The sequence below is a fragment of the Muntiacus reevesi genome, chromosome 7 (assembly GCF_963930625.1).
Source record: "Muntiacus reevesi chromosome 7, mMunRee1.1, whole genome shotgun sequence".
In the NCBI taxonomy this organism is placed as follows: Eukaryota; Metazoa; Chordata; class Mammalia; order Artiodactyla; family Cervidae; genus Muntiacus; species Muntiacus reevesi.
Genome location: NC_089255.1, coordinates 7,268,966 through 7,286,680, shown reverse-complemented (window position 1 = coordinate 7,286,680; position 17,715 = coordinate 7,268,966). Strand labels below are relative to the sequence as shown.

General features: G+C 36.7%; 1 protein-coding gene across 5 annotated transcripts in view; it reads left to right on the top strand.

Annotated features, from left to right (window-relative positions):
* The window catches only part of POC5 (POC5 centriolar protein), a 29,586-nt gene extending 12,082 nt beyond the window's left edge, over nucleotides 1-17,504 (top strand). For all 5 annotated transcript variants that reach the window (XM_065941152.1, XM_065941150.1, XM_065941151.1 and 2 more), the window contains 7 exons: nucleotides 1,317-1,493; nucleotides 3,090-3,194; nucleotides 4,787-4,966; nucleotides 6,276-6,429; nucleotides 10,015-10,292; nucleotides 14,100-14,276; nucleotides 17,009-17,504. In XM_065941152.1, the coding sequence (XP_065797224.1) occupies nucleotides 1,317-1,493; nucleotides 3,090-3,194; nucleotides 4,787-4,966; nucleotides 6,276-6,429; nucleotides 10,015-10,292; nucleotides 14,100-14,276; nucleotides 17,009-17,152 (1,215 nt within the window). In that variant the 3' untranslated portion in view covers nucleotides 17,153-17,504. The remainder of the gene's footprint in view (nucleotides 1-1,316; nucleotides 1,494-3,089; nucleotides 3,195-4,786; nucleotides 4,967-6,275; nucleotides 6,430-10,014; nucleotides 10,293-14,099; nucleotides 14,277-17,008) is intronic.
* Nucleotides 17,505-17,715: the final 211 nt, after the last annotated feature.

Here is a 17,715-nt window from a genome sequence, read left to right as displayed (position 1 = left end):
CAGGTGACCGTTCAGAAGCCATACTTGGAATAGCACAGTTTTGGATAGCTGCTGGAACAGCTCTGCATACTCCACTGAGCTTCTCCACTGTTTTGAATGGCTCAGCCTGTGTGTGACTGCAAGAGACACTTGCTGAACCTTTCCCACATCATGCCTATGACTAGTGGAATTGTCTCGTTTTATATGAAGCGTAAGACCCAATCTTAGCAACATATATTCATTTTATAGCCACTTATAGCAACCACAGGGTATAACTGATAAATTGATAAGAATTTATTTATTTATTTTTTTGGTGATGTTAGTGATCCCTAAGTAAAACTAAGTATTCCAGAAATGGCAGTTTTTCTGCAGCTTAAAATATAGTGGAGAAAACAACAGTTTTTCTGAAACATAGCTTGAGAAAACTAAACTGAGTATTCACATACACGGAGAAATTATGGTCATCAGAGTTTTGTGGCATCTATATTTTCTCCAATATTTGAAACCTTAAATTCTAGAAGTAAGAAGTAATCTTTTAGTATCATTTTTCTCCATGGAACCGGTTTCATGCTTCTAACCATGGCGTAAGTCCACTGAGATAGTACACCACCAACCATTTAAAGACTGTCATATGTTCAGTTAACCCTACTGTTATCCCTGCTATTTTTGATAACATGATTGGTCTTTTTACTTATGCCCGTCAGTAGGGTAAAAATCAGTCTTAGCAATTCATTGTAAGGTGCCCATTGTGGTCAGTGATTTGGAGGAAGAAAGCATCAACTCTGATGGTTTCTACTGTTCATCTGTGTCTAAATACCAGTCCAGTCCAGTGGCTTGACCTTAGCCATGGTCCTGCATTTCCTTTTTCTGTCATCCACCTTAATATGGATATTTAAGTCCTTGACTTTATTTGTCCTATTTATTAATGAATGAGACCTAAAAAATTTTAATGACACTTCAGTTCAGTTCAGTTCAGTTGCTCAGTCGTATCCAACTCTCTGCAACCCCATGGACCACAGCACGCCAGGCCTCCCTGTCCATCACCAACTCCCAGAGTTTACCCAAACTCATGTCCATTGAGCCAGCGATGCCATTCAAGATTTCATAAATGTAACTTAAAATGGGAGAAAAAAGTATGTACTTAGTATGGCATGTGAACTAAGAAGAGCTGTGGCTTGCTGAACATACACACATTTTCATTGGTGGATGTTTCTTTTAATAGCTCTTATGTTGAATACTTGTTTTGAGTTTTTAAATTTTTTTCTTAATTTCCGTGTCATTTTATGAAGCAGCATTAAGGAGCAAACTACTTAATTGTCAGCCTATTTATTTTTCAGACAAACATCATATCTGAACTAAGTAAATGGAGACTGAATTTTATTGACTGGCACCGAATGGAAATGAAAAAAGAGAGAGAGAAACATGCAGCAGATTTAAAGCAACTGTGCAGCCAGATCAACAGCTTGAAGGAGCTGCAGAAAACCTATGAAGTCTCCATTGGGAGAAAGGATGAGGTCTTCTTTTTCGTATTGCTTTTTAAGTGAGAGTCAGTAAATGTCTTGTTAGGTAATAAATGCCAGGAACTGAGTGTTTAGATCGTACCAGATACAAAGGGAAGCTCACTTCCGAAACTAGTAGGAAAGTAGATGCATAGAAATAAGCTTTATTCTTCACATTAACTGTGCTAGGATCATGTCATTTTCTCTTGGCCACCACGTTCAGTGTGCTGTAAGAGTGCTATATTGAGTGTGGGAACACTCTTTTTTTTCTTTCCCATCTTTCCTTCCTAACTGCCCTAAAGAGAATGTCAGGGATCCAGCATTACCCACATTTTAAACCATCCTTTTGGAGGGGTATAGATATCCCACATTCTATCTGTGATATGTCTTTATCCATTCTGAAGTCCTTTCTTCATTATGTTGATAAGCACGAGAGCACTGTTTGCTTTGCTTTCTGTTAGCCTCTTAAGAACTTGAGGGTAGGTTCAAGTCTGTGCTAGTCTGGGGCCTCCCAGCAGCACCCTGAACAAAGCAGGTGGGCAGCAAACCCATAGCTCTCCCAGGAGGATGGTGGCTTTCAGAGAACAGAGACACCTCAGCTGCTTGTCTGCAGGTGCAGCCCTCACTATTTTAGTGAGCTAGAGAAGATTATGGTTATTTTTTAAATACACTTTTTGAGAGTGTCATAGGATGCAGTGTAAAATCAGTCATTTTACATAACTTGCTTTTTTGAAACAATGATACTAATTTCAGTCATTTTCCATATTACCCTCAAAACTCTGTCCTACAGTTTTAAAATATTAAGATTTTTTGGTTTCAAAGTGTATCACACAAAAAGAGTATACATGCATATCTAGTTTTTGAAAACAAAGTGAACAGCCACGTGCCACTACACAGCTTAATAGAATATTACTAGTATCTTAGAATTCCTGCCCTTTTCCACTTTTGGAAATTATTTAAAGAACCAGAATAAATATCTCTCAGCAAATATGCCTAATTTACTAAATCTCTCTTAATGGGCCCATTTTAGATATATGTTTCAATTATTCAGTTCTTTATAAGAGAGAATATTATCTCAGGATTTAAAATAAGCCTTCATAGATTTTTTTTTTTAAGAACAAGAATATCACTGAAAAAGTACATTAAAATGTAACTATTAATTATTTACTTTTATGAGTTTGTTCAATCCAGAAAATCATTAAACATTTATTGAGGAACTTCTAATCCAAGCTGTTAAAGGTACTTAAGGACTAGAAAGATATTTTAAAACTGGTCTCTGCCCTCACGTAGAGTGAATAAAAATATTTTGTATACGTAGCAAAACTCAAATGTATGATGGTTTTTCAAATGTATGATGGTTTTTCTTGAATTAAATGCCAGTGATCATATTAATTTTTATACATACATTTTATTGATTATTACCAGGATACACATAATGAAAATTTATTTCCTCTTTTGTTCCCTTTCATTCATTGATAAGTAGTGTATTCACATGGGGAAGCTTTTTGGTCTTTTTAAAGATAATGAGGTTACCTGGATGAATACAGTTTTGATCCATAAGTATTCTTTTTGATATATGAAAGAAACCATTTTACTCATTGCTGTTTACAGGTGATTTCTAGCTTGTCTCATGCCATAGGCAAGCAAAAGGAAAGGATAGAGTTGATGAGAACATTCTTCCACTGGCGAATCAACCACGTCAAATCGAGGCAGGATGTAAGTGTGAAAAACAAAAGCTGATTGATACTTAATAGACTTCTGAACTCAGAAGCATTTAGAATCACGTATTAGAACTCTTGCTCAAGTCAGAGAAAGACTTGTTTTTTAATAAGTCAAAATGAATTAATTTAATGTTACTCTTAATTTAGACTTGAGGTTGGTACGGTTTGGGGAAAAATACTTATATTTTGTAGACTTGTTGATATACATTTTCTACGCCATGGTAGGTTAAATACAGAGTGTACCTAAATTACAGATGTTCTGGTGATAGAACCCCTTTAACAAGTTTGACCTCAGATTTAATTACATGAATTTATCATCTTTAGCATATCGTATGCTCCCTCTATTGTTTCTACTTCTAAAATGCCTGACTATATCATCTTTAAAGAGGCAGTACTAAAAAAAATAAAAATAAAAAAAATAAAGAGGCAATACTATATTTATACATTATAAAGTTGCATAAATGTTTGTTGTGTAATTTGCCTCAATAAGAATTTTAAAAATCCATGTCCATAAAGCTCTGTAAAAATTGTTCTTAGTTTATATATAATTTAAACTTGAATATCTTTTAATTAAGTGAGCTGACTCACTATATCAGTGTAAATATAAATTGAGAATAGTAGATTATTGTATCAGAAGTAGAAAAGTATGAAAGTATATATGTATCCCATAAGAAGCCAAAGACTCAAGAAGGTATGGGATGGAGATCCATACGTATATATGCATTTTATTTATGATAATCATATGAGTCATGGAGTAATCTTTATGCACTTAGTTCCAAGAGAGTAATATTTAAGGAAAAGGTTGTTACTGTCATGGAGTACGATTTCTCCTTTAAGAGTACCTCTTAGTACTTTCCTTTATTAATCCCAGTAGATTAAATCTACATTAACCATATTTAAAAGGGCTATTTAAAATTGAGTCATATTTTGAAGGTTATTTATTGGATGACATAATGATAATATATTATGTTCAAATGTTAGTTGAAAGAGTTTAAGTTGCCATCACTTTTTGAATAGAAAATTTTTTTAAGAAAATTGGAAATGCTTCTTCAGGAGACTTTAAATTCTTTGATAGAAGAATAGCATGTGTTCCTACTAGGATCATTTTGCTATAAATTATGATGGCAGAGTGTGTAAAGTCACCTGCTTATGGTGGTGGCCGCCGAGCTGCAGAGAAAGGGCCGTCTTGGGCCACACCACCCTTGCTGCCATCCAGCTCCTAGTCCTGTTCTCAGCCAGGTGGTCAGATTCATAACCAAGATAGCATGGGCAAGTCACTCATTTTCTTCCATCCGGTGTTTTGTTTCTCCCCTGCCTTGATGAGTTGCATAAAGCCGTGATGTAATGGATAAGAGCTTAGGCTCTGGAATGAGGCAAGGCTGGCTTTTCGCTTTCTGCCTGTGTGACCTGGGCATGTCACTTACCCTTCTAAGCCTGTCCTCCCATCCGCACACGAGAAGAACTTGAGTACACGGTATGAAATGCTAACGCATGTACCCCGCTCACCCCACAGGGCGAGGTTTTGTATTACTGCCGGTATATTTACCAGTCCATTGTGTTTTGAGTTTGTGTATTACTTTCATTCAGGTTTATGAAAGTAAACTAGCTGACCAGTATTTTCAGAGAACTTTACTGAAGAAAGCCTGGAGAGGCTGGCGGGCCGTAGTACAGAAGCAGTGGAGGGAGGTGGTGGAACGAGCTTGTCAAGCCAGAGCTGAAGAAGTCTGTGTCCAGATTTCCAATGACTATGAAGCCAAAGTCGCTCTGGTAAACGTTTTTTGCTCTATTTTCTCCTTTTTAAATAAAAATTAAGAACTTGGGTAGCCATCACTCACTGGCGAAGGAACCTGTGTCTCCAGTTTCGTTCACTCTGGTGTGGGTTCAGGTAGACTGTTGGGAAGGAGCAGCACTGAGTCAGACTTGCAGACTCACTTATTCTTTTAGCTGGTTATAACTTTGACCTCCAGACCTGTGTACATCTCTTGTATGTACGTTTCTCTTGGAAGTGTAAATCACCCACAGATCATTACGTCTCTAAGAAAGCATACTTCCTTAGGCTTCTGCTGGCCTTTATTGAACTATAAATAAAAACAAAAATGTTTACACCCGTGGCTGATTCACACCCATGTATGGCAGGAACCACCACAATATTGTAAAGTAGAAAGTGAGGTCGCTTAGTCATGTCCGACTCTTTGCGACCCCATGGACTGTAGCCTGCTAAGCTCCTGCATCCATGCGATTCTCCAGGCAAGAATGCTGGAGTGGGTTGCCCTTTACTTCTCCAATTATAAAGTAATTAGCCTCCAATTAAGTAAGTTAATTTTTAAAAGAAAGTTTATCCTTATGTTATTTTAAATAAACTATGGTTTTATAAGTTTGATGTAAAGCAGTTGCATATAAATTGAAGTTATTTAGACTTATAACAATAATATAACATTTTTTCCATATGAAAACATTTGAAACCCAAAAGGAAAATAAACACCATTTTGAAGAATGTAGTAGGCCTCTTGAAATCAAATATTAAAAGGAAAATTTTTTTCATTATAATACTAAATTCTTAAAGTTTTATTATGCAAATAACTTTCTGTGATTGACAGTGACATGCAAAAAAACATAGTCCCTTTAGATTTGGTCTATGGCAAAGTGTTGTACCTAATGCCACGTTGCACTTTAAATTCTATAGATAACACTTATCTAAAAAAAAAGAAAAGAAATCAGTTACTATTGCTGGCAGGATATTTTACTATCCTACATAAAAGTATATGGTAAGAAATAATAGCCGTTTGTATAATTAGAGTATACCAGTCCTGATTGAAGCCAGTATGAAATTCCCTTTGTTTAAACCTTGACCTTATAGTTGGGAATGAAAATGTTGTGTTAATGGAGACACTGGAGGTAAAATGCATCTTTTAAAATAATTTAAGACTCAGTGGAAGAGGTATATGCTAAAGTGATTTTAGTATTTCATATGAAAATAACTTCACAGTATAATAAGTCTCTTTTTCAAAACAATAAATTATATTCTTCCTTGTAGCTCAGTTTTTTTTCTTCTTTTTAAAAATTCTCCTGATTTTAGTTATCTGGAGCTTTGGAAAATGCAAAAGCTGAGATCCAAAGGATGCAGCATGAAAAAGAGCACTTTGAAGATTCCATGAAGAAAGCTTTCATGAGGGGTGTGTGTGCGTTAAATCTTGAGGCCATGACTATATTTCAGAACAGAGGTGATACAGGTTAGTGTTTTATTTAAGATTCTCTGCCTACTTTCAAAAAGGATTTGAGATTTCAGTGATTGGTGTGGTCTGCAGTACTAATTTTCTTATCCAGTATCTTATCCAAACACTATTTTTAATATCATAATGTTATATCCAGTTTTAAATCTGCCATGAAAATTCTCTCAGTCATGGTTACTTACAGTATCTTATATCTGATCCAGTAAACTGTTAACTATTTAGGCTCAGTGTTATAATAATGCTTTGAATATAGAACATTATTTTAAAGCTCTCTTAACTATAATGGTAATGCCTTTAAGTATAAAATTTCTGTCTTTTTTTCTAAGTAGCCTAATGCCTTGGACTGTTTTGTTGATTAAATATTTTTTGTCTATTCATGGTTTCCCTTTTTTTTTTTTTTTGGTTTTTCATTTTTTTAAAAAATTGCTTGTCTTCCAGTGTAAGAGAGGCCTCAACTAAAACTCATTTCAACAAATATAAGTATAGGCTTATCTATAGAAGTCAACTAAAATAACTCTGTGTCAAGAAAAGTCCATGTATTGGCTCGGATCGGAATAGTTCTTATCATCCGCATGACATAGAACAGCTTTGCCACCGATTTACAATGAGGCCTATTTTGCTCACTGGGTTTTAGAAAACTAAAATTTCTTCTGTGAACAAAGAAGATAATATAAATCTTCATTACCTGCTTTATAGCAGGTTCTTGTGAAAATGCAATGAAATACAATTGCAAGCACTTTAAAAGACAAAAAACACTAATATGTAAAAGGATAGTAATGATATAATTGTTGCAGTCTTAAGTCAGCCTCATAAACTTAATGTATATAAATATGTGAACATTTTTACAGTATTTTTAAATCCTGTTTGAAAATCAGATTATTCATCAGTGACACGATTTTATTTTGTAACATCATTAATATGATTTCAGTCCTGTGAACAACTTGTCTGTGCTTGTTATGCCCTCATTTTCAAAGTATCAGCAAATATTTTTTATTTCAAATGCGTGTGCTGTGGATAGTGGTGAGTTCAGGCAAGTTGTTTTCTTTCTAAAGCAGTCGTGGCGTGTGGCCCCCAGGCAAGTTAGAGACTTAGACACATAGATAGACCCTTGAGACTGAATCTTATCTTGCTGATATCCGAATGAGTACTTGATTTCTCCAACAAGTGGTCTTTTAACTGAGTAGTAATGCTGAAAACAAATGTACCATCTCCAGCGATTGAAGAGTCTGCTTTCAGTTGTTAATTGTTAGCAAGTTGAATATATTAAATTGAAGAATTTAATTATCTACTTATAACAACAAGTACTGGGTTTCACAAGTGCAATGAGAACATATAATCATTAGAACTTGCTACGTTCGATTACAAGAAGTCTATTTAACATAACCTACACCTAAGGTTGTGAATTGACCTAGGATACAATGTTTTACCACCTTAATATATTTACCATCTTAAATTTTTAAATCCAAATACAGCAATGTCTCCTACGGGCAAATATCCGTAGCAGGATTTGGAGCAAATGTATTCTGATCATTATACAATGTGACTTATTTTGCTCCTGTTGCCTTTAAGTCTATTGTCATCTGTAGCTAATGCCAGATTCTGGAATCTGAGAGGTTTTGAGTGGCCTTGTGCTTTGTTTATTATAACAATGGAAGAAAAAGATGACAGAAATAGTAAGACACCCATCAGTAGCACACTCTAGTATTGATGAAGCTACCAAAGGCAGAGTTCATTGTAATCTAATACTAGACTTGCTCTGTGATACTTAAGTCTTGTGGCATTTTAATCACTGCTATTAAAAGAGAATTTTTTAAATTCTCAGGAGAAAAGAAAATTATTCCTGGTCCCCTGAAGATAATTGTTAGAAGTTTCTCTGAGGTAGACAAAATGTGACAATACAAATGGCCTTTAAAAGGATACCTGCCAATTTTTAAAGTAGTTTCGGGAACAGTAGAAAAATACTTTCCAGCTGAAAAATGTGTCCAGTTAAAGTTTGAATAATTACAATACTGGTTCCACACCTGATAAGTCTGCCACCCACCTAAAAGTAGACAATCAGAATCACTTTCTATGAAAAACATGTTAAAACTCAGTGTGCATGTGTGTTTTCAAAGCAAAAGCAGTATTTTTATATTGAATTAGTCTCTTCAAATTATTTCAAAGGACCCTAGGTATTATAATCCTCATTAAACTTTGTTAATGAAGTAACTATTGCTCAGTTTTATATGAAGATATTATTAAGACAGGAACTTACATAGTAGCCCAAATTTCTAGATGGAAAGAGGACAACATAGGAAACCATTTAAACATAGGGTTACATAATGCCCTCTATTCAAATATTCTGAGACATCTCAGTGACTGAATATTGAAATCCTAACCCTGATGTTTGAAATCAGGTATATATGGGCTTCCCTGGTGTCTTAGATGATAAAGAATCTGCCTGTGATGCAGGAGATCTGGGTTCATTTCCTGAGTCAGGAAGATCCCCTGGAGAAGAGAATGGCTACCCACTCCAGTATCCTTGCCTGGAGAATCCATGCACTGAGGAACCTGGCAACCTACAGTTCATGGGCTCACAAAGAGTCAGACATGAGTGAGCGGCTAAGCATGCACGCATATACCGTCTCAAATGGAAATTTTAACCAAATCCTCATACTGAGAGGGAAAAATCTAGAATAGGACCCTTCATCCTAGCTTCTGGAAGCTGACATTTTATATTTCTTTGATCTAAGATTAAGTTTCAGTTCTGAGAAAAGGTTACTATATATGTGTCACTAAAATCAGTTGTGTACAAATATGCTGTTAATTCATGACATATAATCTACCTGCAAGAATTCATTTCTTCTACAGTATCAAAAGTAAAGATTTTAGTGTTATAGACTGATTTACTACTGTTTGCTGATAAAATCAAGAATTAAAAATACATTGGTTTTTAAACCACAAGTTGTGAGTGACAGGGATGTGTCAGTGTAGGCTAATTGATTGTAACAAATGTATCACTATGGTGCATAATATCCATTGTAGGGGAGGTTGTGGGTGTGTGGGAACAGGGAGTATGTGGGAACTCTCTGTACTTTTCATTCGGTTTTGTTGTGACCCTAAAATGTCTCTAAAAATAGTTTATTAAAAACTCATTGGTCTTGTTAGAATAGGAGTGATAGGTGGTAAATGAAGAGGGTATGGTGATTATCAGAAAATTATTCTAAAGGTCTAAATACCAGGCCATTTATCGGGATAGTTGTATGAAATAATGGAAAGAACATAAATCCTTAGGCACACTGTGACCATATTATTGTAGTGGTTATAAGGTCCCAGGTGAGTACCTAGTTTGTTTTTTTCACGTAAAAGCAAATCACTCATTAACTCTCATGTGTTCAAGTGGTCTGAAGTCTTTAATGGTTAATGCTGACATTAACCAGTCAGCACTGACATACTGTATTCACGGAACCCTATTAACATATCCAGTGATGACACATTTCTGTGGGACCAAATTTTAGCAATGATGGATTTTCCTTGTTGGGAAGATAAAAGCAATCTTAACTTGGGAACATGTTAATGGAATTAATGTGTGCTTTCTGGGAACAGATTTCACGACCACTAAAAGGGAAGAGTACGGCCCTGGTGTTCAAGGAAAAGAGCCTCCTTCTGCTCACGTGGACGCTGCAGCCCCTGCGGCGCCCTCGGCGGGCGCAGTGCCGCCGTCCCCGCCGGCAGCGGCCCTCGGAGCCACCTGCGCGGCCGCGCTTCCCTCGGCGGCTTCCGTCACCTCTGCCGGCGCCACTTCCGCTTCCTCAGTCCACCTCCCCGTGTCTGCTCCGCATGGCGCTGGGCTGATGGCTACAGCTTCTGCACAGGAGGAGACGGTCAGTACGGTGAATGCAGGTGCCTGTGCTGGGAAGAGCGTTCCAAACTTGTTTGTGTAGTGGGTATTTTGCACTCTGAACGTATTTTCCCATGGAGAAAAAAGGTCCAGATGGTCTTTAGGCCAATCCACAGAAAATATTTAATATACAATTAACTAAAACATTAATTTATAGTGAAAATAATCCCTGACAATTCTATTACAGTAGTGATAATTAAAAATGAAGAACGTTTTAATTTTAAAGGAAAGAATGTTACAAGGGTTTAGGAGGCTAATGACTCATCTGTATATTTTCTGTTCAACTGTTTGTCTGTGTTAGTCACTGAGTTCAGTGACTCACTGAGTGTTCGACTCTGCGATTCCCATGGACTGTAGCCCGCCAGACTCCTCTGTCCATGGGATTCTCCAGGCAAGAATACTGGAGTGGGTGGCCATGCCCTCCTCCAGGGAATGTTCCAGACCCAGGGATCAAACCTGGGTCTCCCACATTGCAGGCAGATTCTTTACTGCCTGAGCCGCCAGGGGGGCCTTCCCTCTTCGTGGATGCAGATACTAATGCTACTCTGTAGTGACTCCACCTTAATTTGATTAGGTTTTCAGTTTTCATTTATAATTGGAATGAAGATAGCAATTGTTTTTCCTAAAGTCACTAGCTGCTAATAGAGGGGTCCATAGAGGGGGAAGAGTACTGAAGGAGGATGGGGTATTTGTGGGAGAATTTACCTGAAGTTCAGTTAATCAAACTATTTATCTGCATATCATGGTTCTGACTTTCTGGGCTCCTGTTGTTAAACCTGTATTCAGTGTCTCTCAAAGGGCATAAGGATACTGGCCAAGTTTATCAGACTCAACTCTGCGGGGCTTTAAAAAAAAAAACCATATGCCATTCTTCCCTGCTCTGGCTTGGATCTTGCACAAAGGCTCTATAAAGGTTCTATAAAGGCTCTATAAAGGTTCTATAAAGGTACTGGAATGATTCTGATTTGCTTGCCTCCCTCTCCTCCCTGGCCCTAACCACTTACATGAACGGAAGAAAGATGGCCGAGTAGGTTTTAGGTTTTAAAAGAGTTGGATTGGAGGTGCCTTAGTGCTAGGCAGCTCTCTGTAGCTAAGGGAACATGTTGAGTCGACTGGACAATTAGTCATCTGAAGTATTCCTGCTGACTTGAATTTCTGCCTTTTGTAAGCTACTAACTTTAGGCGGAAATTTTTAAAATCTATTTTTGCAAATCTCAACATATTTTTGCTCCTCATTCAAAGAGGCTTAAAAAAAATATGACTTAAGAGAAATTTGAATGTGTTGGGGAGTTTTGATTTAGAAAGACACTGAAATTCTACTGGCATGGGTTCAGCTGTGTTTATTTTTCATGATTACACATTTTGAAGTGAGATCCTATACTAATGATCTTATTTAAATAAACATGGTGATTTGTCATTCATATGCATATCCAGATAACACACAAAGCTAGATTTTTCAAAATTCCCTTCTAACATATGACTACAGGTACATTTGTACATCTGGGTGTATCTGAATCTGAATGTGTGTAGGAAGAACCCAATGAATGAGTCTATTTGCCACCCTTTTTTGTTACTTTTTGAAACAATTTGGTTACCTGAGGTAATTTTTAAGTCTTTGAATCCTAAAAAAACGCAATATTAGGTAGGCCTTTTTCTTCCCCCATCCCTCCAACTACTTTCTGCTCCTTCAGAACAGTCACGCATTCCATTTCATTGACGTAAGTACAGCCTTTAGAGAGAAAGGAGAATGACAAACTAATCTGTAAGTATCATCATAGTTTTCTTCCTTTTCTGTTTAATTAAATACTCAGTTCAGTTCAGTCTCTTAATCGTGTCTGACTCTTTGCAACCCAATGGACTGCAGCACGCCAGGCTTCCCTGCCCATCACCAACTCCTGAAGCTTACTCAAACTCATGTCCATCGAGTCAGTGATGCCATCCAACCATCTCATCCTCTGAATTAAATACTCAGATTTACCTCAAATATGTCTTCTTGCTTTTGGAAAGAAGCGTAGTGACAAAAGCAGGAACAAATACATTACTTGGATTACTTACCGTACGTGAAACCACTGGTGCTGGACACAGGAAAAGAAGAGAGATTTGTGATCCAGGACTGGCTGTCTTTCTCTTCATTTGAATCACAGAAACTTCCTTTCCTTCCAAAACTTTTTCCAGTCTTCCTCAGTATTTCCAGGAGCTAAAAGGGAGGTGTGTGTAGAAAGTAAACTGCAGAGTATCGGGAGACAAATAACTGAAGAAGGGAGGAGTACCATTCTAGTGAAAGAATGTCTTCATCTGTAAAATTATTTCATTTCTGCAGACATCATCAGTGTGTTAAAATATCAGAATTTCATGGTGAAAATAATTTTCAAAAAATATATGTGCTCACTTTGACAGCATGTATACTGAACATGTGCTGTTTAGCAAATGTACTATTGTAGTTCACGAAGTTGAACAATAGATGGCACTTTACTTTTTATAACTCCAGTTGAAATAATTGGAAGAGTTTTAATTGGATTTTTCAGCTGTTTAGTAAGGTTTCTCTTCATTCTTATCTGAACGGAAAGTGAAAGACTTGCCTTAGTCTGCTGGGGCTGCCCTCCCTGTTTCATAAATGAGGAAATTGAGGGCTAGGGAGAATAATTGGCCAGTGGACACAGTTACTAATGCAGTTTGAATTCAGAGTTTGAAAGTCTGGCTTCAGAGACCTGTACTCTTGAGCAATAATCCACATCGTTTCCATGTCAGATATTAAAATACAAATATTAGAGTTTTCTAAATATGCCATTTCCCTTCTTTCTTACAACTTTTGATTTTTGCCCAGCTGATGGGATTAGTTGATCATGAAAAAAGAATGAGTACATGTATGTGTTACTCCTGGTGTAAATGTAACCTTTCTGGAGTATTGTCCAACTGTAAGCAACAAAAGCTGTAAAACCTGGCATTACCTTTTGATATGATCATCACATTTTTTGCAATACACTGCAGATAACTCTCAAAGGAAAAGGAAGGCCCAGTGGTTAGGATTCCGTGCTTTCACTGCTGAGGGACTGGGTTCCATCCTTGGTCGGGTAACTAAGATCCCACAAGTCACAGAGTACCACCCCCGCCCCCGGCCAGAAAAAAACACCCTATTTGTGAAGAAAAATTGTATTAACAGTACCATAAGGAAAAGGGGAAGACACAAAAGCATATGTGTAATGGTAATTTATCCATAAGGGTCAGTTCATTAAACAGATTAGTGGTTCTGAAGAATAGGGATTGTTTGGGAAGGGAGATGAGTTTGACTCTAAAGAAAGGACAGTGTGAGGGAGAGCCTTGTGATGATGAACAGTTGTGTATCTTGATCACAGTGATAGTTACAGAAGTCCACACGTGATAAAGTGACATAGAACTATATCCAGACATCTATGCCAGTATCAATTCCTCGTTTTGCTACTGTAACTATACAGTAATTATCTAAGGTGTAATCATTGCAGGAAACTAGATGAAGAACACATAGGACCTCTGTGCTGTCTTTGCCACTTCCCATGAATCTATAATTATTTCAAAATAAAGTTTTAGAAGTTCCTAAAATCCTATAAAAGAGTTGGTATACCAAGGTTAAAGGGGTATTTGGAATGGTTGGTTTTGTTTTGCTTTTTGTCTTATTGTTTAAAAAAATTTTCCCCATGTTAGAGTTGGTTGTATATACAATTACTTTAAGTGCCTGTGTATTTTTAAGTTACAGAAGCAAAAGTACCATAGATTTTGCCATAGATTTTCTGCCAACCAGATATTTCTTTTATAGTATGGGCCCAGGGCTGTGACATCAGCGCAACAGAAAGCTGGGAGAACAATCACAGCCCGGATCACAGGGAGATGTGATTTTGCGTCAAAAAACAGAATCAGTAGCAGTTTGGCTATAATGGGAGTTTCTCCTCCCATGAGCTCGGTTGTTGTGGAAAAACATCATCCGGTCACAGTGGTGAGTCTGCCTTTGATAATTTTTTGTCACAAAACCTTTTTCCTGAGAGTTGATAGACTAATAAGCACTGAAATGCCATGTTGAGGAGAAGATCAAAATCCATGGTGCCTGGTATTTGTTCTGCCTTTACTATTACAGTCTTTATATGCTTACAGTTGTTACATCTGCTTTATGTATACACCTTTCCTATTTTAAGAGATTAATTTCAGAAGCGTTGTTTCTTGTATGCTGTGTGTGAGCCTCTCAGTCCTGTCCGACTCTTTGCAGTTCCATGGACTGTAGCCCTCCAGATTCCTCTGTCCATGCAGTTTTCCAGGCAAGGAGACTGGAGTGGGTTGCCTTTCCTTCTCCAGGTTATCTTTTGAACCCAGGTCTCCTGCGTTGCGGGCAGATGGTTTACCATCTGAGTCAGTAGGGAGTGAGGGTGGGGGCTCAGCCGGGATAGTAGCAAAGTTATCAAATACAAAAAGTAATCTGGTGTGTTGATGGCCAACAGGGTAAATACATAAATGATTTCTCAATACTTTTTTTAAAAAGTCAAAAACTGTTTACTCATTAACTGCTCTCCGTATAGCATTTTTTTTTTACCCTAAGAAAAACTTACCTACTTTTATGGTGTTTGATTTTTGCTCCTTTTTTTTTTTTGGAAGTCTTCTTCCTATTTTTTCAAATACAATTGTCAACATATTTCTAACTTGGGGAAAAAAATCAGGTTGCAGTAAATTCATGTGATGTAAAGAAAAGTACATGGAATTTAAGCAAAAATAAACAAGAAGACCTGAGTTAATGCCTTAGTTTTGCTACTTACTGCCTTTGTGATCATATACAAATCAAAAAATATTTGAGCCTCCGTTTTTTGCATGTGTAAAACAGTAGCAATAAGAGCACTTAGCTCCTAGAGTTAACTGTCAGGATTCAGGATTAAATGAGGTAATGTGAAAATTAAATAAGATGTGTAAAGGCACTTTGTGAACCATAAAGCCATAAGCAAATTTAACTTAATAAAAATTACTAGAGAAGGACACATGGGAGATCTTCTGTTATTTCTTACAATCATACGTGAGTCAACGATTATCTCAAAAAGTTTAATTTCTAAAAGTTATGAGAACACATCCCTAGAGAGAAACAAGGGTTGATTTTATTATAAAAGAGAATGCCCTCTATATAAATTTTCAGTCTTAACATTCCTGTCTACTTAATATGTCAAAAAGATGTAAGGAATGATTGTAAATCCTTTTCTTTGTGAGTACTAGATTGCTAGATGATTAAGTCAAAAGAAGCTGGATTGATTGTTTAAATTTAACCTCAGGTATAGTGTGATAGTGAAGCTACAGACTGAGATGGAAGTACCGAGTCCAGACTGAACACATGGAGGGTGGAGAATCATATCAGCCTCTATAGGTCTGACAGACTTTGAAAGGCCTTAGATGACTTCTCTACATATTTTTGAAAATGTGAGCTTAGTTATCAAAGATGAGAGGAAATGAACTCATTTCTGTTTTTATCAGCACAGTACTCTTGCCTGGAAAATCCCATGGATGGAGAAGCCTGGTAGGCTGCAGTCCATGGGGTCGCTAAGAGTCAGACACAACTGAGCGACTTCACTTTCACTTTTCACTTTCATGCACTTGGAGAAGGAAATGGCAACCCACTCCAGTGTTCTTGCCTGGAGCATCCCAGGGACGGGGGAGCCTGGTGGGCTACCGTCTTTGGGGTCGCACAGAGTCAGACACAACTGAAGCGACTTAGCAGCAGCAGTTGCAAGATGTTTATAAAGAAATGGGGGAGAGAGACTGTCCATTTGTAAGAAAAGATGTAAAGAGAGCACATGTGTTTATTTTTAATTCCGACAAACTGTGGTTTTGTACTGATTGGGTTGATACTTTACAGAAAAAGAACCAAGAAACTAAAGACAAAAACCCCAGTTTGATATTAACTGCCTTTTGTTTATTTAGTATGTCCAATGACTCTTCAGTAATTGGCCATGAATTAAATAGCCATAAAATGCTTCCATTATTACCTGCTTTGGATTGTGTAACAGGCACAGTGGCTGTCCTCTGTACAATTTTTCATTTTATTCTGGGATCCCAGGAACTAGGACTGTCAGAAACAGATACTTACTAATAAACCATTCTCCAGACTTGGAACGCTGGAGCTCCATCTGCTGGGTGATTGCTTGCCCCTGAGGCTACTTGCTTCCGTGCTGTATTTTGTAGACACGATGCCAGCAGTGCCACAGTCTGCTTCTGCAGTTCTCTTGCCCATCATCCCTTAGGAGAAATGGCTCTTTGGTTATGGTCAGATCAGGTGGTTAGCAACTAGAATTTCATACCATTTGCAAGAATCTTCCATTTGTAGTGGTTATCCAGTTATTTATGTACAAAGAAACATTTATATAAAAGACTTTAAGAAAGGAGGTTATTTTTTCTTTAAAGAGGAAATCTAATTAAATGGAATCTGACATGAGGATCTTTGTTTCAAGAGGTTTTGTACATTTCCTAAGCAAAAGCTGTATCATAGAGCTTTTGAAATGCACAGTGAATGTTTTGATATGATATGTATAATTTTACGTCAAGTATTTTAAAGATGACTTTTCTAAAAGGAAGACCCTAATAGGAATCTACATGTACTAGTGTTTGTTGGGTTAAACTGTAGATAATGAAATAATATTGAAATAATATGTAGTAATATAATTTTATCGACTTGTTTAAAGTATATTTTTGCTTTTTCAGCAAACCATTCCTCAAGCTGCTGCAGCAAAATACCCGCGGACCATTCACCCTGAAGGTGGTACCTCGGCTTCCAGGTCTCTTGGAACCAGAACAGCTCACACCCAGTCTCTCTCAAGCATTCCGTCCATAAAAGTGGTTGACTAAAATGAATATGTTCACATAGAGGTCTTCTAATTCTTCTGGCTTTACCAAGAATTAGAAGTCTTTAATTTTTAAAATTTCATATTCTTAGAACATTATGGATATATCATGTTCATTTTTTCAAAGTTACGAGACTTTTTCAAGCTGTACCATCCTTTGTAACTATATGTAAAATTATTTTAATGTTATTTTTTATTTAAGCAATTAAGTAAAACTTTTTTAAATTAAAAGAGAAACTGGACTTAATTTTTTTTAATAGGTTCAACGTGTCACTGATTATATCAAAGTATATAAATCCTGTTTTTGTAAAAGTCTAAATCATTTCCAGTGTTACGAAGTAAACTTTGAAAGAGAACTCTATTTAAAAAAATTATTTATACTAATAGAGACTAAGGTATTATTTGAAAATTTAAAAGATAAAAGCCAAGAGTAATAATACCACAAAGTTTTTTTGTGACTTTAGTATATTAGTCCTCATTTTTCTAGGATTCTAACAATTAAAAATAGGGGGAACTAGCAATACCTATGAATAAAATTTTTAATGTTGAAAGAGGAAAAACATTTTA